This window comes from Cimex lectularius, unplaced genomic scaffold (assembly GCF_000648675.2).
Source record: "Cimex lectularius strain Harlan isolate CLEC.00 unplaced genomic scaffold, Clec_2.1 scaffold21, whole genome shotgun sequence".
NCBI lineage: Eukaryota > Metazoa > Arthropoda > Insecta > Hemiptera > Cimicidae > Cimex > Cimex lectularius.
Genome location: NW_019392671.1, coordinates 2,046,072 through 2,068,404, shown reverse-complemented (window position 1 = coordinate 2,068,404; position 22,333 = coordinate 2,046,072). Strand labels below are relative to the sequence as shown.

Below are 22,333 nucleotides of genomic sequence, written 5' to 3'. Positions count from 1 at the left end.
TTTCTCTGCATAACAGACACCTGGGGGGGGGGGGGTTGACCCACCAGCAAGTGCCCATGTTTTATATTTATTAATTTCAAATTTCTCAAACTAATTTATTCTCCGTCGCTTGTTGAAGCTGTATATTACTGTTGTATTTAAATTTAAATTGCAATCGTGTTTTGTTTCATTTAGAAGGTCCTTAAATTCCGAAATTTGATCGATTTAGGCAAGTGAATCCATATACCCCACCTTCATTATTCTAAGGATTATGAAATGTTAACACGGCGGAGCGGTGCATTGACCAAGGTCAGTCTGTCCTTTGGGCTGCAAAACGTTCAATTAGGGGAGAAAAACCGTGTTTTTCATGGAATTAAGAACGGATTGTGCGCCACTAGTTCGCCCCAGATGCTTAGTTAGTTCTCAACTTTACACCAACGTAGAAGGATATTTTAAAGCAGCAAACAAACGATGATGCAGCAAGACAATACTCAGCAATGATGGAAAAACTTTACTGTACCCTTCCTTTATTTCAGACATGGCTCTTCAGTCTACTCTTTTTCGGGCTCACTTTTCTACGGGGCAAATTATCATTAGAAATGACGTTTTTCCTTTCGTTATGTAACGAAAAAAATAAAACAGAAAATTGATAAAAAGACAATGCTCCTGATGTTTTTTAAAAGTAGCAATGGATTGAGTTCGGCCTACAGGGATCGTTGATTCCATGAGATAATATTGAGCAATGATAAACAAGGATGTAGTGCCAACACATTTCCAGAAAAAAAATCTGCACCCAAAAATGGTTATGGTGACTATTGGGTGGTGTACTGCTGGGGTTGTTCACTGTAATTTCCTATATTATGGTGAAACTATCACAGCAGAGAACTATTGCCAAGAAATTGACAAAATGCACGGAAACTGCTACTTCCTTGTCCAGCATTGGTAAACAGTAAGGGGCTGATTTTTCTTCTCGATAACGTCGCACCCAACCCTGCGGAAACGGAAGGACCTACGATATGAGACCATACCGTACTCTCCATATTTGATTTTCATCTGTTCTTGTGGGTTGACGGCGTTAGAAAACGCGGTGAAGCTGAAAACGCCTTCCAAAACTTTATTATGGGTCGAAATACTTGTTTTTATGTCAGCAGCATAAAAGTCCTTATAAACACGTTGGCGATGTATAGATTTTCACGGAAAATATTTCGAATAAATTTTATTTATTTTATAAAAATTAAAAACATCTTGGACTGCATTATTTTTGCACCACTCAGTTTTAAGCTTCGACGACATTTTCATGATTTCATAAATTTTGACTTTTTAACTTGATCCATTCGAAAATTTAGTCATTTTTTGCGGGGGATTAAGATATTATATAAGGGTTCCTGGATCTGTAGGCGTTATAGCTATTCGTATTTTATTTTTTATACCCGTCGCATATCTTTAAAAGTTGCTTTTCTTCTTGTATAGCATCGCGAACAGTGTAAACGCCGTGAAACGGCTGTTCGAAGTATGCAATAAAGTTTAAAAAAATCTGTATAACATGAATCTGGTACTAACTTTTCTTGAAAAACGTAAGTGGACAAGAGGAACACAGTTCCAAGTAGTTATGGCATTTAAAAGCGTGGATTTTTATATCAAATTAGATAATATAATAAATATATTTTTAATTGAGGTAATAACATCTGTTTTCCTAAATTGTCATTATGGTGCCTATGAGTAATCATATGTGTTAGGAATAAACAGGTTCAATAAACCAAAGGTAAAAGGTGATTTTGACAGAAAATACAGTAGGTTATATAGAAAAAATACTCTAAATGGAAGGGTGAGAGGGGTGAATAAAAGTTAAGCTTACTGGAATAGAAACAATGGCCCGATTCCCTGCTATACCAATTTAATTCTAAGCATAAAGACCTGCTTTGTTATTGTAGGTTTTATCAAAATTGTTAACTGAGATTTTGCTACTAATAAAACAAGAAAATATAAAAAAAAAGAAATTAACTCCTGGGGTCAAACCGTTTTATAATTTATTTTTCATAATATTGCCAATTAAAATGTGCCGATTCGAACCCAGAACCCCTCGAGTGGCAAATACGGGTCGAGCCCCCTGACTGCAGTGGCACTTCGGTAACTTCAATAATATATAAAAATATTTGAAATAGCAAGTGGAACATAAGAAAAAGTACTGTTTTTTTTTTCAAGATTGAGCAGGTTTTGGGAAAACAAGGTCATTTAAAACAAGTCACTAATAGGTAGGCACTTTGTAAATATAAAATGCGTAATGAAATGAAATAATTAACTTTTATAGATCGATACATGTCTGATTTTGAATTCAAGTTGGCAGTAGCAAGCGGATTACAAAAGACGTCTGACAAATTATGAGGTGGAAGGAACAGCAGAATCCACTATTCTTCCCAGAGGAAATGGGGATCGCAGCGTTGGGCAGAAGCCTCAGAAAGATCTAAGACGCTGGTATACGGTCCCCTATTATAACTGCAACGGCCCGTGAAGAGAAATGGCCAGAAATGAACCCTCTTTGGCGACCCTACAACGGTCTTGGTTGAATATCGCCAGTGGATGGAGGTGGAGTGACGAAATATCAAGGAAATATGGCAGGACTAATTAATTGATAAATAATAATTTAATTAATTAAGGTTTTAAGTTGAGTTAAAAAAGTCAGTGTCACGAGCGGGATTCGAACCCACGACCTTCGGCTTGATAGGCGCTACTCTACCACTTGAGCTATCGTGACTTCCACGAATCCCGCTCGTGACACTGACTTTTCTATCTCAACGTAATTGTACGATATTGATTGGTCATGAAAAATTTAATAATAATTCAATTATTTTCTTACGAGTTTAAAATGAGTTCTCCGATTCATTTCCAGCAGACGATAATTTAGAATAGTTAACTTCCAATGCACGAGGCGCTGGAAAATACACTTGAGTTTCTGTAATAATTTTATTCAAGTTGGAAAGTTGGGCTTGAAAGTATACTCTAGAAGTTAAGCGCAATGGCCGGAACGTTCCGCTACGGCGGGGGTGGAGGTGAACACTTTGTGGAAACCTAACTAGTGAAATATTAAAACGCTATACACTTAATACTCACTTCCGGCTTTGTACGATAAAAAAACACATACGAACTTTCTCCATTTAAAACACGCATCACGATCGTGATGAACATTCAAGCTGAAAACCAGCAGACAGCTAGATTATAATGACCACACTACAATATGGACATAACTAGCTATGGCCTTGTTCTCATAATAATGACCAACATATCTATGCCTAGATAATGTTTTTCCAAACTTACGTAAGAAAATATATCTTCTAAAACTTTAAAATTAAAGGAAGAGCAAAGCTCTGACAATATACATTAACCCTCTAACAATAAAAGGTTCAATCTTGTTAAAATTCCATAATACACATAAACTGAGTAATGCTCTATGAAAAGAAATATTTGGGATTACTGGAATATATAGTGTTATGCATTCTCCAATTATACAAAATAAAAATCTTGAAAAACCAATTCATAACAATTTGTCTCAATGAGGAACTTGTTAAAATGAGAAAATATTAAGCAATAGCATATTTTTCAAAAATGTAAACAAATTCAGAAAAGTGTGTAAAAACGATGATCCCTTGGAAAAAATAAAAGAGAATGTGCAGTGCCATAGAAAAAAAGAAAAAACAGTGTGGAATTTAATAAATGATAATCGTAAAATGAACAAAAACAATAAAGAAGATACCAGTCAGTTGAATTCAGAAAATTTGAGTTAATATTTTAACAACATACCTAAAACCTATCTAAAGTTTAACAACTAAATTAATTAATTTTAAACATGCTTTTCTTAATAGAATTGGACAATGTACCAGAATTAGATTTGAAAGAATTTAGTATACAAGAAGTCGCAACAAAAACAAAGACATAAAAAACTGAAATAGCAATGTATTACTTATAATTGGGTTTTTTAAATTGTTTGAAACTGATTTTACTGTGATCAGGATTTCTAGCAGTACATGCTATTCAACAAGCGCACACGTTATATAGGTACTTTATAGTCTTCTGATGAGCATCTTCGAAATTAGGATCAATGTAAAACAGTAGTGACTATTGTATTAAACATTGAATTAATATACCCACTCCATCATAACCATTTTCTCTTGAGAGCTAAATCAATATTAACAATTGTTTCAATATTTACATTTCAAATTTTAAAAGACGGATTTGTTGAACATTTGGAGGCCCATGACTCTCTTATCATGCATGCCTAATTTCGGTAAAGAAGACAACTGAGCACATAGTTAAATATATTTTGAAGAGTTATCAGAAAAATAAATAGTGTGTCATGATGCTAGATCTGATAAAATATAGGATTTATTATCTATTTTATTTTTTATTATCTGACAAGGTTCAACGAAACATACGGATGGCACAAGTTAAAATGACTTTTCAATTCACGAATATGTCAGCGCATGCCTATTTTCATTTCTGTCTGAATCTTTACAAGCTTAATTTGTATAAATCATAAAAACGCTACTTGATTGGATTACTTATCAGAAGACTGATTAATTGGCAAAATGTTCAAATCTTTAAACGACCATAAACCTTTCCCAAAACAAGAATAATAAATGTTCATTTTTCAAATAGCATCGTAGTCATTTCTGAATGGTATGAATCGATGTACGGAGTGAAAAACATACATGTAACTGCATGCTTCATGCCCTGATGTTTAAAATGACTAAAAAATAAGCATTCGGTGCATAACGGAACTACCAAAATTCGATCATAAAAACATAAGCATCGAGTTTTTAAAATAGACTTAGATCAGTCTTAATATAAAGTTTATTCACCAGGACAGAATTGGGCAAGATAAAAAAATATTCAATTTTGTTTTTGTTTTTAATGGAAAAATGTACTTCATCGATGATCATTGGCTGCCTGACTGGCTATTTTGTACCCAGGTTTTTATATTCAATTATAACATCCGTCTTCGCTAATCCATGCACTCCTTATTTAGCAAAGATAGGTTTATCGTGTGTCAATGAGGAAGTAAAAAAAACGTAATATATTTGTTTCGTAAAAATCATCTAGTCTATTTATATCTTGTCTCTACATTTCAAAATAGACAAATACATGTGTACATTGTTTTTTTCTTGAAAATTACTATTATTTAACATTATTTCAATAATAATTCACTACACTATTTCTGCTATTTACTATAAACCTGATAGGACGGTGGTCGGCCTCCAATTCCGCTTACCTGAAACAGAAATTCAAAATTCAGAGATTTTCTAGATTTCCTTGTTTTATTTTGATTAAAATTGAGGTAAAAAATCTGTGAAATACCATTTCTATTAAGTTCAACGATGAAAGGTGATTAAACAAACGATAAAATAAACCAATTTTCAAGTTTATTAATATTCTCTCAAGAAGAGGTAATGTTGCCAATTATTTGGTTGCTGGTAGTCGATGATCTAATTAAAGAACTTTACAAATTAGGATGCCATATCTTAGGTTACGCAGATGATCTGGTAACAATAATAAAAGGGAAAAGACACTCTGTCAAATCAAATACAAACGCCCTAAATACCGTAGGAAGATGGTGTCAGAAAAAGGGTTTAAATATAAACCGTAGGAAAACATCGCATACTCTTCACAGAAAGAAGTACCTTCATATAACCCTTGACAAAGGCTCAAATGAGGAAACACATTGGTAACGTACTGCATAAAGCCAAGGCTCTATTAAGCATTGGCCGAAGATTGTGCAGTACAAACTTGGTTACAATGAGTGATATGGACGTGGACTCGTGTTTCCAAAAACTTTAAAAAAAGTGCTGATTTGTAGAGGAAATCCTCCAAGTGAACTTTATGATGAAGCCAAGAAAGAAATACTTGATCTAACGGAGGTATTTAATTATCTTAAATTGATCATTAATTACTATAAAACAAAAGGAGCGGCTCCCGCTCAGACCACGTCCCAACTTGCATTATCTTACAGTGATGCTCTTAAACAAAACTCACCAGAAATCCCAGACCCTGTTTTCACTTTTCTAGTTATACCTAACAACAAGGATGCTAATTCTGATGTTATCAAGAATATCCTGAAAAAAAGGAAAGTCCGGCCAAAATGAAGCTCAGAGTAAAAAGATTGAAAGGTCATCATAAAAACAACAACTAAAAATGACTGTGAAAAACTCTCAGAAGAAACCAATAAAATTTGTACTAAAGATATAAAAGCAGAGGCGGTTACAAAAAGTAAACCTAGAATTATAATATTCCTGAAATCACAAAAAACAATCTAATTGACGTGGTAAAAGAGGTAACACAAATTTGCTTAAAAAGAACGACAACGTTCAATAATAGAAGTAACCCCAACCCTTAGAAGAAGCCTGCTAAAATCCAAACTGAAATTAATGTGGCGAACACAGGCGTGTAATTCCTCGATGCCGCAATATGCTCCGAGTAAATCTAACGCAAAGCGCAGTGTTCCAAGATGGACCCCCATATATCGGCAGCTTGCAAGTACAGCAGGCGACTGAGAAAAAAATTCAAAGAAATACGCAAGATCAAAACCTGAGAGAAATCCACAAAAGAAAATACTATAAAGCGCAAGAGGAACTAACAACGAAGATTCTGGAAAGTAAAAACAAAACATGGAGAAATATGTGCAACGCAACCGACAAGTCCGCACGATGGAACATAGTTTATGACGCCGCATAAGGAAGAAGAAAGAAATCCTAAAGCTGACATCAATTCTAAAGCATGATGGGACTTAAACTCATAGTAACGAACAAACTCTCTCGGAAATCCTGAAAAAATGCATACCAGCCGATGATTATCCAGACGATATTAGTCACCAAAAATTAATGAAGAAATTTCTGAAAATTCTCCGACAAAAAACGATACCATTTGGGAAAAAAGAAATTTCAAATACTATCACCGGATTTAGAGAAAAAACGCGTGGTGATGATGGGCTAATAAAAGTTATGGCTTTTATGGCCTTTGTGCGTTGTAAAACTTGTATTGCAGGCATTTTTCCTGGCATTTAAAAGACATCTTCATTCATATTATTAAAAAAACCCGGAAAAAAGGAATCTCACGACGCTTCAATATACCCTCCTATCAGTTTGCTGCCATTCCTCGGAAATATTCACGAAAAATTAATGAACAATAGGATAATGTTTCACCTTTGAAAGAGTAAACAGCACCGACAGTATAGCTTTACGCCCTAAAAGAGTACAGTTGATGGCCTAATAGATGGAAAAGATTCCCTAGAATGTAACCTGCCTTCCAAAAACGGTATTATTATCATCTCACTGGATGACAACGGAGCTTTTGATGCTCCATCGTGGCCTGCTATTCTTGCTCAACTTAAAAACAAAGAATGCTCAAGTAATCTATACTCTTTGTCGAGTAGTTACCGATCAACCATACAAAAAAACGGTCTCTTGTTCCATCAACTGACAAGCTGTAAAAGGATGTCCTCAGGGATCATTTTACGGCCCAGGATTCTGTACAATCATGTTCAACTCGTTATTAAATCTGGGATATCTAGAAGGAGTGCAGGTTTTCGATTTTGCCGACGACCTTCTTATTACTGTTGCCCATAAACGTCCAATTATTACTAATTACAGAAAATGAGACCCTAAATCAATAGAGAAATGAGCACAGTGAAATATGATTAAATTTAATCCAGAAAAATCCCAAATCTTATATGTCACCAAACTGAAAAATATCGAACCCCTTAGGGTGTATCTATCTATCCGGTATCCGCCTAAAAATAGTGATTGAGATGAAATACTTGGGAGTTTGGATAGATAAAAAACCTACTTGGAATAGACAAATGGACTACACATGCGAAAAAGTCTTCCAGCTAATTAATCGGCTTAGCAGATCGGCCAAGGTGTATTGGGGATTGAGGAGTGACTCTCTCGAAATTATTTGCAAAGGAGCGATTCTTACAATTCTCTTACCCGGCCCCCGTTTAGATCAAAACATCACAAAATCGACACAACGTCCCAAAACTAAGGAGAGTACAACATAAAATAGTTCCGAAGGCAATAAATGGTTTCAGAACAATTTCATTCCGAAGCCTCAAGTGTAATAGTGGGCTTTTTGCCTGTCGACATATAAATTCCAGACCAAATTAAAATAGTAAAACCATCAATCACACAAGTGTGGCCAAACCTTGAAGTGGACATAAATTTGCCAGTAGAACCTGGCCGCATTCTGCAATATTTACAGATATTGTAAACAAAAATTATGTAAGCTCCTAAGGTGGTATTCATATTTTCACTGACATCATAACTTCAGGGGATCATGATGACCACCATCATGGGACCGTCTCATAAGTAAATGCAAAATATATTTTCTTATGTTCCTCGACACTATCGACTTTAACTTAATGTGACACATAGTAATACGGTGACACGTAAGAACGAATAATTGTATTTGTCTATGTATATATATATGTATGTATTCCTTCTCTTTCCTGTCTTTCTCGCGTATTTTGTATTGAACTGCAGCCATTTGAGCATCTCGATCTGGTTACTGACTCTGTGCTTTTACTTGTATATTACGTCGTTATTTTAAAAAGCTAGCCTCTTGTTAGTACCTCAGGTTGTCAATTTAAGAATTGATACACAACATACAATACATAACATATACATCGCCACAAACATAGAAGTCTGGTCACATTCACTCCCCCAGAGTACTCGATATTCCTCGGGGCGGGGTTGAACCCACTCCATTCGCGCTAATAACTTACTTTTACTCTCCAGACGTCACACACTCACCCCAGAGTACTCGATATTCCTCGGGGCGGGGTAAATAACCCCTTCCTTTCATGCTTAAATTACATTCATTCCAACAGAGTAAAATATAAACAACATACAATACTAACAGAAAAGTCTGGTCACATTCACTCCCCCAGAGTACTCGATATTCCTCGGGGCGGGGCCGAACCCACTCCATTCGCGCTAATAACTTACTTTTGCTCCCCAGACATCACACACTCACCCCAGAGTACTCGATATTCCTCGGGGCGGGGTAAATAACCCCTTCCTTTCACGCAAATAAATTACGTTCATCCTAATGTAATAACATAAACACCACACAAACACGACACAAACACTTCAGACACAACACAAGCACAGAACAAACACACATAAACTATATACATTTGAAGATCCCTATAGCCCTGAGGTACCGGTACAGCGATTTGTGCCCGCTGCCGTGCCCCAAGACTACGCACAGGTCCGACGATATTCCAAAATATTGCCTACAAACGTCGAGCCTTCTATAATTGAAAAGGTGCTCGACTGTTACTCTATCTTTGCATAATGGGCACCTTTGGTCTATGTGTAAACTTAAAAATGTTTTGTATTCAGCATATAATAATTTATGGGAGCATGCAAATAAAGGAAAAACAGGGTAATAAACCTAAATAATAAATTAAATAATAAAAACAATACTTGGACACATATGAAGCATTAGCTTGGTGGCAGGCCGTTTGGAACGTATTGTTAATTCTTGCACCACCGTTGAATAGATTCATTTACATTGATAAATTATTTGATATATAACAGGTTCGTAAAACAGGCGTAATTTGCGAAGCTCTATGACTGAAAGCAATAATTGGTTCAAATCAAGCCGTCACGAAACTGTTTTTTAAACGTCTCCCAACCTTTATTACTAATTTTAACGCGCGACCTTTCACCGGCAGTGGCGTTGTTTCGGCATATATTTAAACAGTTTGGTTATGAACTGTTCTAATAATATTTTATCTTTTATTAATACAATGGCTCAATATAGCATGCAAGGATTGTTAGAAGTTATTAATGTACAAAAGGCCAGTTTCCTCAACAATTACCATTTTTCCAAACCATTCATCAATTTTTCTGAGAGAAAAGTTCTCCCTTTTTTAAGTAAGAAGAAGTTTTTTTCCGGTTGCTTCGAAAGAACTCTTAAAAAGAAAAACACTAAAAGTTAGTAAGTAAAGTACTTCCTGTCATACAGAACGGATCTACATCCCATATTTTTTTCATATTACTCACAGTTAAAAATCCGTGTAACTTGACAGGATTCAAATCCAGAACTGTGGCAATTATGAGTTAGACGCCCTAACCACTCGCTCACCACGATCTACCAAATAAATATGACAATTCGCCGGAATTTTGCGAATGGATTATTTTGAAATGACGTTCAAATTCATGAATATTCAGGCTCGTTTCATCTAAAAATATCTCTGTGTAGCTCTACCGATACCACCTTCTGATTTTTCGATAACTAACTGATGAATTTCGGATCGACAGTTACGGCTCATTCTTGTTTTTTAAATATGAATAGGTTTTTTCTTGCTCATTCGACAAAGTTCTCTATTTTTAAAAGAACAACACGAAAATCATAAAATCCATTTGTTAACTTTTTGGGGAAATCTTAGTAATTCAATTTGTGGACATATCAACGTTTGAAGGGATTTTGAGAATGACTCAGGTTGAAATGACCATCCAAATCACTAAAATTTCGGCTCATTCGTTTTCATTTTAAATAGAAAAAAGGTTTTTGTAGTTCATTCAACGAAGTTCGCTATTTTGAAAAGAATAAAACGAAAATAATAAACCCCATTTGTTAAGTTTTAGAGAAATCTAAATAATTCAATTTGACAATGATGATTCAACGGGACTTTGCAGATGTCCCACGTTGAAATGACGCTCTTCTTCACAAAAATTACAGTTCATTACTTTTTTTTAAATGAGAAAAGGTTTTTATGCCACACTCCGGAAAGTTCTCTAGCTTATGGGTAAATTATTTATACAACAAAAAATATGAATTTCCGAAATGGTAGACTGTTGGTCGTTATTTAGCTTTTCCATTGCGTATACATTTGCAGTAAAAATGTTCTAAGGTTTTCTTAAGATTTCATCTTGTATTTTCCCTTTTTGAACATTCTTTGTTTATTGTCAGTAACGTTGACATATTTTTTTTTACCAACAGAGATGTTTTATAGTTGGATGGAATCAATTTACCATCATACAAGAGACATCCGCAAAATCCTGTCGAACGGATTGTCACCAAATCATAAAAATGACAAATATTCTAGGACTAGAATTTGTTAAATTCATGTAGACGCTAACGGTGCTATTCGAATTCACGCTGGCCTAGACTATTCAAGGTAAATATGCATTTTCACATAAGATTAATATTTGTTCTACAGTTATTCAGATATCGTGAGATGCGGTCGGGTGTGATGTAGGTTTCAGAAAAACATTTTCTTTATCGTGCCAACGTTTCGATCTTTTATNTGAAGATGATCTCAATAAAAGATCGAAACGTTGGCACGATAAAGAAAATGTTTTTCTGAAACCTACATCACACCCGACCGCATCTCACGATATCTGAATAACTATCGATTAACGGTCACTAATCTCTACACATTTGCTCTACATTTTCACATAAGATTAATATGTTCTTTTTAAAAGAAAATATTAAATACAGATTTTTTTTAAACACATAGGCACAACAATTAAAAGGAGTAGTTCTGTCCTCTCAATACTCAAAAAGTTGTCTAATTTAAAGTTACTTATTTGGAATGTGTGATATCTTAAGTAAAAAGGTTTAGTAAGTTGATTTTCAAAAATCTTTCCCAAATAATAAATAAATAAATACAACTGAACAGAAAAACGTCAGTAATATTATGTGCAGGAAATAATAGAAAAACAGAAGTAAATGTAATTTTTTTATTATTTTGCACTAGGATCATTTTCGTTTTATGATATATATCATTTATATACCATTTTCTGCTTCATTGTTGAACAGTGAATGACTGTATTTTCAAATTATTTTTTTTACGCTTATTATAATCCATTTTTAAAACCATTTATGTACATAAGGAAGTATAACCGAAATTAAAATAACAGTTCTTTTACAGCATTGACTATTAAATCAGCTGCTGGAGGGGTGGCCGGCTGAGAATCACTTGAATAGAAGATAATATGTACATACAAAAATAATAATAATAATTAAGTAAACAAAATTAAATGAGATTAAAACTATTAGTGCTTCTCAATATAAAGTTAAAAATTCAACTACTCTACGAGCTCTCTGCGATACTCCAATGTACACTTTGCAATACTAACCAGGTCTGAGAATACGGAGAATTTAGTTTTGCGATCAAACGCTCTCTCAAAACTCGAATAGTTACCGAAAAGAGAACTCGAAACTCCTAGAAAATGGGAAATCAGCCAATAAATGGAAGAGGTCTTGCCTCGCGCAGGAATTACACAGTGAGCAGCGCTCAACAGAACCATCTATCTGAGGGGAGGAAAGTAGATAAGTTCACACCTGAGTTTGATGAACCAGTTTAAATTGAGCGAGGACAACTTTAGTTAGCTTATTATTGGACACGTCTACAAATGCCTTTGAATTATCAAGTTCAGAAATCTAAACAATATCTATTTGTTAGGTTTAAAGAAATCTTAAATGTTCAATTTGTGAACGAATGATACTCCACGGGATTTTGCAGGCTCTCAGGTTAAAATGTCGCTCCAATTCACAAATATTTAGGCTCATTCCGACAAAAAATATCTATCTATAGCTCAACTAAATGTCTGATTTGCCAGTAATTGATTAATGATTTTTAAACCAAAAAGTTCGTCTCATTCCTTTTTTTAAACTAAAAATAAATTGTTTTTTGGCTGCTTTCGATAAAGTTCTCTACTTCAAAACGAACAATAGAAAAGTCATAAAAATGCACTTGTTAGTCTTATAGAAATTTTAATTTTTTGTTGTTTGGTGAGTTGCGTTGTCTTCTTGGTACTTAAACCTTAACGCTACTATACAGGTTTGGAAAACTCCCTCATTATTAGTAGATTAACAATTTCTATTTCGAATTGACAAGAGATTTTTCATACAAGAGTTTTGAACATGTTCTTCTTTTGACAGAAACGACAAAGTTATTAATTGATAATTCTACCCATTCCTAGATGATGCTCTACTGGGGGCAGTTAAATCAGTGTCCATTAATGCTTTTTGTTGAGGGTTAGTAGATATTGTGTCTTTTCTTTATATGAACCATAATAAGCTTGAGCAAACGCTTTGTCCATGTTTTATTTAATAGTTAGTCTAATATGTCCAAATTTTATTTTATTTTCGGCTGAGCTTTATCATATTTCTATGATACCTGCAGTTTTCATTTTCAATCATTTTTTTCTCGTATGTCCGGCAGATCTACACACTAACTTTTTCCTATAGAACCACCTTCCAAAATTGTTATTTTACACAAATTAATTTACAATACCGGACACTTTATTTTCGTTAAGCACAGTCAATTTCAAACGTATTAATTGTATACGTAAAATAGTAATTTATTATTATTAAATAACTAGGCCAGAAATTTGGAAAATCTGTTATTTCATCTACATTACCCATACATACGTTAAAAAATAATTACCACACACAAAACAACTCATTTAGTGATAATTCAGTTATATTTCTACGCAATTAACTAAATATTTTAAAAAAATTAGAAAAGTGCAATTATAATTTGTACAAGGGTACCTGATGAGCTAGGCCGTATTTTTTCTTGTTTTAAAGCATTTAACATTTTAATGTTGGTATACAATATACAAAAAATGCAAAGAATATTCTACAGAGTAACGGGTTTGCCGTCTATGCAGATGGTTTTTATTTATTGTATTTCAAGAGATTTAATTACGGGGAGGGTGATGTTCTGTTACAAAATGTTTCCCATTCTAGTAAAGCTGCGTTTGCACAATTGACGTAGAATTTCCCGCCTCGTACTACATCGTAGCCACGGATACGGACCACCCCTGTTATTTATAAATTTTTTTCAAGATTACTTGAAAAAAAGAAGAACAATTGGTGTCAGTTGAAATAATGTAGTTTAAGTTGTTGAAGGTTTGTGATTGTTTTTACAAAAAATTCTCGAAAGGTTGAGAAATGTGTTTACGTTGACAGTGAACCCATTGTCACTCATCCGTTAATTCCACTGACACGTGTCTCTGCAATCTTCCTTATATTCACATTTGACCAATTTTAAATTGAAAACCAAAAACACCTTAAGTTGAAAGAAAGGGTTAACTGGTAAGAGATGGGTGTCAATTAAATGACAAATTCCCAATATTTTAAGTTTTGCTGAAAAGGTATACGCAATTTCCATAAAGAAAATTATGATTTGGCCCAACAGGTATTAATTTTTTCGTTTAACAAATATTGTAAACGAGGCAAAAAATTGTTTAAAAATAAAATTCTCTTCGAATCAGCCCCATATCTTAAAAATATAGATAAACTGTGGAAATCCTTTGTGCAAAAACCATTACAAAACGGTGTTAGAGAATCAGCATAAGTTCAACAGGTTTCCGGACACGTTTGTCTGACGATGAGTCAATTTCATATAAATGCCATTGGCTCACCTTTAGTGGGTTTAGGCTCTTCTCCCGCTGCTTCCATCGCCAAGTCTGGATCTGGACTGAGAACCCCAGACTCAGCTCAGGGTCCCTGGACCCGGGCTATGGATCGATAACGAACCTCGTCCCTTCTCCCCCTTTGCTCCCTTAAAATCCCCTCCCGAAACCAGTCCCGCCACTCGCTAACATACTACTAGCACCACCGCTGACGCCACGTCCCAGACCGCCCACATTCAACTATCCCGTTTTACGAGGACCACTGGTTTTTCCCTCTTTTCACCATGTCGTTCGATTTCTACTGAAATCATAACTGTCGGAAGTTATCAAAAAATTTCAGATTTGGAAATTCACACTAGACAAATATTATCGTTGTTTACAATAAAAACAAACAAAATTAATGAACACATTTTTTGGGAATGGTTACTCTTATTAAATATAGTATAGATACTGTAAAACACCCTTTCTGTATAACATGATATCAAATAAACATGTTACGGAAGGTAAAATAAATAATCCATGTCAAACTTTACACCAATAAAACAAGTGGTGAACATAAAATGTTTATTTTCTAGGCAAATAGTAGAAAAACTAGGGTGCAAAATAGTAAGATGACAAAAATACATAATTACTAATTCTTATCGTATAATTAATCAGGTAGCTAACGTTCTTCCGTAAGTGTAAGGTTGGACAGAAACTAGTTTAATTGTATTTTGTTCAGGTTTAGGACATTTTTGTTAAAAATCGCCGGGGCACTACTAACTTGACATCCTAAATGTATATCCAAAAGTCTTTGATAAAAATAGTGCAAAACTACCAAAATTCGCGAAATTATTTTCGATGAATCGTCGCTTTACACGAAAGCAATCGGAAGAAACAACATATAAAACTGTGTTCTGAAAATGCGAATAAGTAAGATGAATATATCCTCCGAGAAAAACCGTTTCAAGGACCATCGAGCTACTGAGAACAAAAGGAAAAAGGACACCTGCCGCCACATCATTGTGTTCCTCTTCGCAAACAAAACAGCCGTGCCTGAAAAATCTGATGCGTGATATATAAACATAATGTACTTATACAATGTAAATTTTATGGATTTGTATGCATATGTACATATATAATCTAATTAATTATTTGTAATTATTGTAGTTAAATAAATTGATTAGTAATTATTACTGCAATCTCCTCATTCGGTTAATATTTCTTATCTAAGAGTTTTTGTATAAGTTTTTTTTGTCAGTAGTGTGTTGCAATAAATGGTTAGATTTTTGCTTACACGATGCTTGACATCTCTAATATTTTATAGACGTTCTTGGATCTACCAAGTATAATTTAATGTGTGGTGATTAGTGATCGTTAATCGATAATTATTCAGAAATCATGAGATGCGGTATGGTGTGATGTAGGTTTCAGAAAAATATTTTCTTTATCGTGCCCAACGTTTCGATCTTTATTGAGATCATCTTCAGGGCTCAAAGTGTTTGTCTTCTGTGTAATTGTGCCATTCTTGCGTGTCGTGTTGAGAGTGTTCATTCTGCAGTGAAACTTCCCATAAAGGACTCCTCTGTTTAGGGAACCTCTAGTTAGTTAGACCGGCAGTGGAATATTCAATTTCTATATATTTAAAAATTCTCCTTATGGGATATTTCATACCCATTACTTTAAATGGAAGAATAGTGATGGGTAGTTATCTCAAGCAAGTGCAAGAGACAATAAACCTTGGTTCTCAGTGCACCGTTGGCCAGTACATTAAGAATACTGTTGTAAAGGCAGAGGCCTGTCTCTTTGCATTACCACATGCAGTGGCCAAAGTCATAAAAGCATGAAGAAATAAAAAGGTTCCGGTCCATCACGGTGTTTCTAATATTCTTTTAAAACATCTTCCACACAAATCGTTAGTACTAGTAATTTATGTTTTCCACAACGCAGATACAAGGGTGCTTTCCAAACCACTGGAAGATTTAAAAGACATATTCCCCATCAATCTACAGGCCAATCAATGTACTGAGCAATATTAGCAAAATATTTGAGCGTGTGCTAGATATTTAGCGTCCTAGCACGCTTGGAAGCTCATATTACTCAATCAGGAATAATGAAAGCGGAACAACTTGGATTCCGGCCTGAACTCAGCAGGGACAGCGTAGCAGAGTAGTGGACAGCATAACGGATGGGTTTTAACAAAAAGGTCTACATTTGGATGGCTAATAAATTTTCACTTTACTGCTTATTAAATAAAAGTTATTCATTCGTACTCGTTAAACGGAAGATTTCGTGTGTCCTGTAACAATACCCCCTCAGCCCTTCACAAAATCACGACTGGAGTTCCCTAAGGATCAATCTTGGGACCCATTTTGTTTAAACTGTTCTTCAATGTTTTCTCCTTACCCAAGAAGTGCAAGTTGGGCTTCTATGCTTACGACTTGGCAATGTTCACATCCTCATGGAAGCCAAATGGTATAATCAAGAGGCTGAGCTCGGATATTGACAGAATCGCCCGTTTCTGCAATAAATGGAAACCTAAAATCAATTAATCTAAAATAGAAGTCATTCTCTTCACCAGAGGAAGACCCTAGTTGACTCGGCATGCTATAGCAACTGGAAATATTACCCCTTGGTCGCAGAGTGTTAAATACTTGGCTTAACTATGGATAGGAGCCTGACTTTCACCAGACATGTGGATGAAATAGTTGATCGTGGCAAAATTGCAACACAGGAGGGTAAAGGACACCCTTCATGTAAACCACAGGCTGTGACATGAGTATTGTGGCATATTATTTGCTGTGTTCCTATCTATTCTTTTTTATGTAACTTATAAGTAGTTATACAGCTTTTCGAGTGCAATGATTGCCAGATCCCACAGTGTTGTTTCTCGTTGAAGAGTGGTTTTTGAAATAATTTTTCCCTCTCTCTAAAAATTGTTATAAGCCTGTGATATATGTTAAGCAGTTTCTGTCTTATTGAGACTATAGTGGCCCTGTGTTTGTTACTCAAATGTATATCTAATGAAAATGATGTCATACACCACGGCCATGAAATTAAACAATATATAAAACTAACTGAACTGGTCAATATATAAAACTAAGTAACTAACTAAGCTATTAAATATATATATAATAAACTATACAATTATGGGACATTGTTGTCAAATAAATGACGGGTCGTCCTACAGTCAATCTATAGACTGTAACAGTAAAAGCCTTCTTAGTAGCGGACAGGCCTAAGGTTTTCTTAGGTAGCATAATCGAGTATTACACTGATTTCTAATTATGTATATTAATTATCAAAAGTATTTTTTGAGTGAATTAGAGTGATTCTGTGAATTTGTTAACTTCTTCTCCCCCTTACTTTCTTTCGTATATTGTTTTATTAAAATGGTACCGAGTGGTCAAAGATGGACTTTAAATGCTGACAATAACACATGACCTAATAAATGGAAGGACAGAAAATTTTAGGAGTTCGTAAAGTCATTGAAAATTTATATCTAAATCTACACCTCATATGTACGATCTGCACATATAAATATACAAACTGCTATAAAGAATCTGTTTTCAGGACACCTCCCGAAAGAAGACAAAAGTTATAACACCATGACTATCCCTTGACCAAGAGGTTTCACTGCAATTCTAAAAAATGATGGCGATCAATATGACGTGATTTACTGAAAACCGACTTCGCAGAAAGAAACCCCCAATTACATCAAATTTCCAACTTGTCTGAAGAAAGTTTTTCATATCAAGAATAAGTGGTGAATCAAAATAGCACTTCTCTTTCGTGCGATAGGAAAGCCTTATATGTATTTCACGAAGAATTGGGTCTCTGCTCCGTCCACCATATCAAATATCAACATCAAATTGACCTCTACTTCAAAAGGTTTCAAACTAAAACAGAATGAGTTTCAAAATATAATATTTCTATAAAAGCATGGGAAAAAGACACTTGACAGTCTGACAATAATTAAGGATGAAAAACGTATTTTAAATTGGTATATACAGAGTATATGTTATTTTACTTGTAAACATAATAGGGGTTACACAGTCTTTGCGTTAATCCTGTTAACTCTGACAGGTCGTGTTAGATTGAGAAAAATGATAACGAGGACTTGTAAGAATCGGCTAGTTAACATTGCTCGACGCAACAGGATAGGGCCAATGTTAGATGTTAAGTCGAATCGAATAAAGGTCTCATTGTTAGCCGTTAGGACGTAGGTAACAAACATGGTGGCCATTGATGTAACAGCTGTTTTTTGTTGACAGGTATTCTTATTTTTAAATACGCACTAATTAAATCAGACCAATACATTTCTTTTGCAATTTCTGACCTACCGTTATACTCTCATTTACAGTGGATGCATCCCTATCCTATAAAGTAGTAGACTCTTAGCCGTTAGGATACAAGTTAGGTACGTCGGCTCGAATTGAAGCGTGATACGGACTACTATACGTACTGACGTATTTAGCACAAGTATTTGATAAGGGTAAAAATTGTGTCAGTTGCAACTAATTGTAAGTTTCCAACTTTGTAAGCCGTTGCCTTCTTCCTTGTTTTGTTATGCATTCTCCCTTGTTTATTTTGCGCTGTTCTATTTACCTTTTTTGCTTCTTCCCGCAATTCATTTATTTCGTCCATGTGCTTGTCTAGGAAAGCCTTCTCAATTAATTCTTTTAAATGAAAATCCTCTGGGTGTGCAATATTTCTTCCAAAAAGAAGTTTACTTGGTTTTTATACTCCTTGCTTGCGATCTCGATATAATTTGCTATGAACTTGGGAAATAGTCGGTCAAACACAAGAAGTCAACTGCAGAACTTTCAGAGATACTAGTTTTATTTAATTAGCGAACATTGCTAGGAATTACAGGGGGAGATTTCAAATTTTTTTCTAAGAGTAAAATTTGCTAGGATCATTAGATATAGAATAGATTTAATATATTTACTATGGCACATTCTGTTAGTATTTTTTTCACACAGCTCGCAATCTGAAGAAATAATTACAGTCGTCAACAAAAAAATTGTCCAAAAATATTTTCCATGAACACGTTTTTTTTTGTTAATAATTTTAACTAAGCACTGAAGCATTGTGAATATGAATTATTAAAAATAACAATCATTGGCACATACTTATTAATATCCTCATATAAGACATCATAAGATGTCGATAACAATGAGCGAAAAGTATTTTGTAAAAACTCAAATTAAGACAAACAAATAAATGTTCAATAGATTTATTTAACAGGAAGTTGACTACTTGATATGTTTGTACCCACAATTAATAACACATCATCATCCTTTCGATTTTGCACTATTATCATGAGATCGATCACAACAATATATCACGTAATTATAAAAACCTAATTCTCTTGAATTAATGTCTTCTGACAGCCACGTTTCAGTTAGAACAAAAACATCATAAACACCATTATTAGTGGCAAGTGAGTGGATCCATTTAGTTCTCATTCCTCTGACGTTCTGATAGTAAGATGAAATTAGGCGCTCCTCCGTTTTTTGAAACTGTATTTTTCATGATTTTCGGATGTCCATTAGAATATTTAATGGTCAATTTTTTTCTCCAGCATTGGTTATACCTTTAAATTATTTTTGCAGAGCAGGCAAAATATTTCTTTCCATTAGTCAGGTCTTTTCTCAAAATAAAATGTTTGGCTTGGATGTGGACATCATCTCATCCTCCCCAGAGACGAAAGAGAGCTTTCTCGATATCGAACTGTCTGCAAACTCAAGACCATCATACCCTATACACACTATTTCATTATTAAATTCTACCTGGCTGACAGGTACTTTAGAGTTAAGGGTCGGATCCTCACACTTTCCCTTGTACAGGGCGGACGTGGGAGTCCTTCTGGGAACGTTTACATAAGTTCTGGACAAGAAGCTACATTTTTGCTGGGGATTTTAATGTCCATAACCTGGCGTAGAGCGACGCCCGAAGCGATCGCCGACGAGGGCAGTAATGGCCTTGATAGAGGAGGAAGAATTTACTTGCTCATCTCACATGATTCACCCAACACATGTAGTACGGCACTGGGAGAAAGTGCTGTCCACATCATGATAATATCACCCTTACTGCGCCGCCGTATGACGAACTTCACCATATCATTAAATGCCATTATGAGTGACCACGCGAGGTCGGCTACTTCCCAGCTCCCTGGAAGGCCGCCCTTGTCTGCGCATTCCTAATACCTGGGAAACCCAAGAACAGCCAGGATCGTACAAAATAATATCCCTTTTTTCCGTCCTAGGGAAGGACCTAGAATATTTAATTCTGGCCAGAATTTACCACCACAGCATGACCAATAACGTGAAATGCCTCGTCGTAGCATAAACCAGGCAAGAAGGTCGCCGCCTGCTTCGTTGATATGAAAAAAATCTTTGACAGTACGTACTAGCCTGCGTGTTTTGCAGTCTAGTCAACCATGGGACGTTTGCAAGCTTCTGGGCAGCAATCTGTGTGGAGGAACTGCCAACCTAACGGAGTACGTAATGGACTGGTGTATAGATGGAAAGATGGGAATCCCCTAGGATCAATTCTGGGACCTTTGGGTAACATTAGTTAGCATTGAGCGATGCCGAGTTTGATACTGTGTCGTACGTAGATGATGTGGCAGTAATTATCCCAGCCGGAACAAAAGCCGATTCAGAACAAAAAGGAAATAGAGCTGTTAAGTACTGGGCGGCTGGAGCATTCGAGTAAAGCTCAACGTAGCATAAGAGCTGATAAGACTGAGCTGATGATTCTAAAGGGTACCCTGAACATGTGATCGCCACTCGTTATCCGGATGGATGGAAAAACAATTAGGACTCCTCCTGCTGTCACATACCTTGGAGTCTGTATGAGCCCAGGGTTCCGCTTCGGTATGAACGTATTAGCTGTCACAAGATGCTAAAGAACGGCATCCACTGAGGCCCTGCAGGTTATAGAGGGTCGGCCACCGTGGAACTTTATCCGAGATTCCACAGACGGGCTAAGTGGGAATAGGCTCATGGGCATCAACCATGTATGCCTGTCGCCACGGTGAAAGATGCCAAAAAATAGAGGACCGACCGGTGGCAGAGAAGGTGGAACATATACACGAAAGGCAGATACACGCACTCGATCACCCTAATATTGAGAAACGTCTGAGGTTGAAGCACTTAGAACTTCCCAATTGGCCCAATTCTTATATGGCCACGGAGATTTTGCCGAAAAATTACATTCATTTGGACTGATAGAGTCCTCTTTGTGCAAGTGCGGACAAATTGAAACAGCGATTCATGTATCAACTGAGTGTTCAACATACGGGCAAGCACGCCCGATATGGCGCCAAGAAATCGGAGAACAGACGGCAAATTCAGATACCCTAAAGAAAACAGTAAATTCTTCGGATGTTTGCAAATTTACAAAGAGGATGTGGCCGTCATACGGCTAAAGGGGTGACCGATCGAAAGAAATTAGCACAGCTGAGTCCGGACCATGCACCTCCCCGTGGGCCATCCTGGGCACGGCATAGACCGTGGTTAACGTCTGGGTGGGCAGGCACGTCTGGGCAACAAAGAAGGAGCCTAGTCGTCCTATACTCAATCGGGTTAGAACGATCCTTTCCTTTCGGTTCAGATTCTCAGAAGGCCATCATTCAGTCACGGTGGCCAATCAAGAGATTGGCAAGAACTTCTCGAACGAACTGGCCCATTATTTCTCTATTTCTCAATAAAAAACACACATTTATTCTGATTATAATGTGTGGCATTAAAGATTTGCTATTTTTGATAGTAAAGAAATTGGACGTGGAAAGAGACATTGAGTGAGAAAAAATTACAATACTTAGGACTTTGCAAACAGTCCGAACATATTGCTCTTGCAATTGGAACTCACGTAAAGACAAATTAAATCGTCCTGGGTATCGCATTTATCGCAATGATAGAGATCATGCCAGGCCCTCA

General features: G+C 35.7%; 1 protein-coding gene across 7 annotated transcripts in view; it reads right to left on the bottom strand.

Moving 5' to 3' along the window:
- LOC106668556 (solute carrier family 12 member 6) overlaps positions 1-22,333 on the bottom strand; it is a 468,955-nt gene that overhangs the window by 246,830 nt on the left and 199,792 nt on the right. Inside the window, exon 1 of one of the 7 annotated variants that reach the window (XM_014397422.2) lies at positions 14,415-14,507. The exons of the other annotated variants lie outside the window; for them this stretch is intronic. Within the exon in view, the coding sequence (XP_014252908.1) occupies positions 14,415-14,451 (37 nt within the window). The 5' untranslated portion in view covers positions 14,452-14,507. Of the gene's footprint in view, positions 1-14,414; positions 14,508-22,333 lie in introns of those variants that run through there. 7 annotated transcript variants of the gene reach the window in all.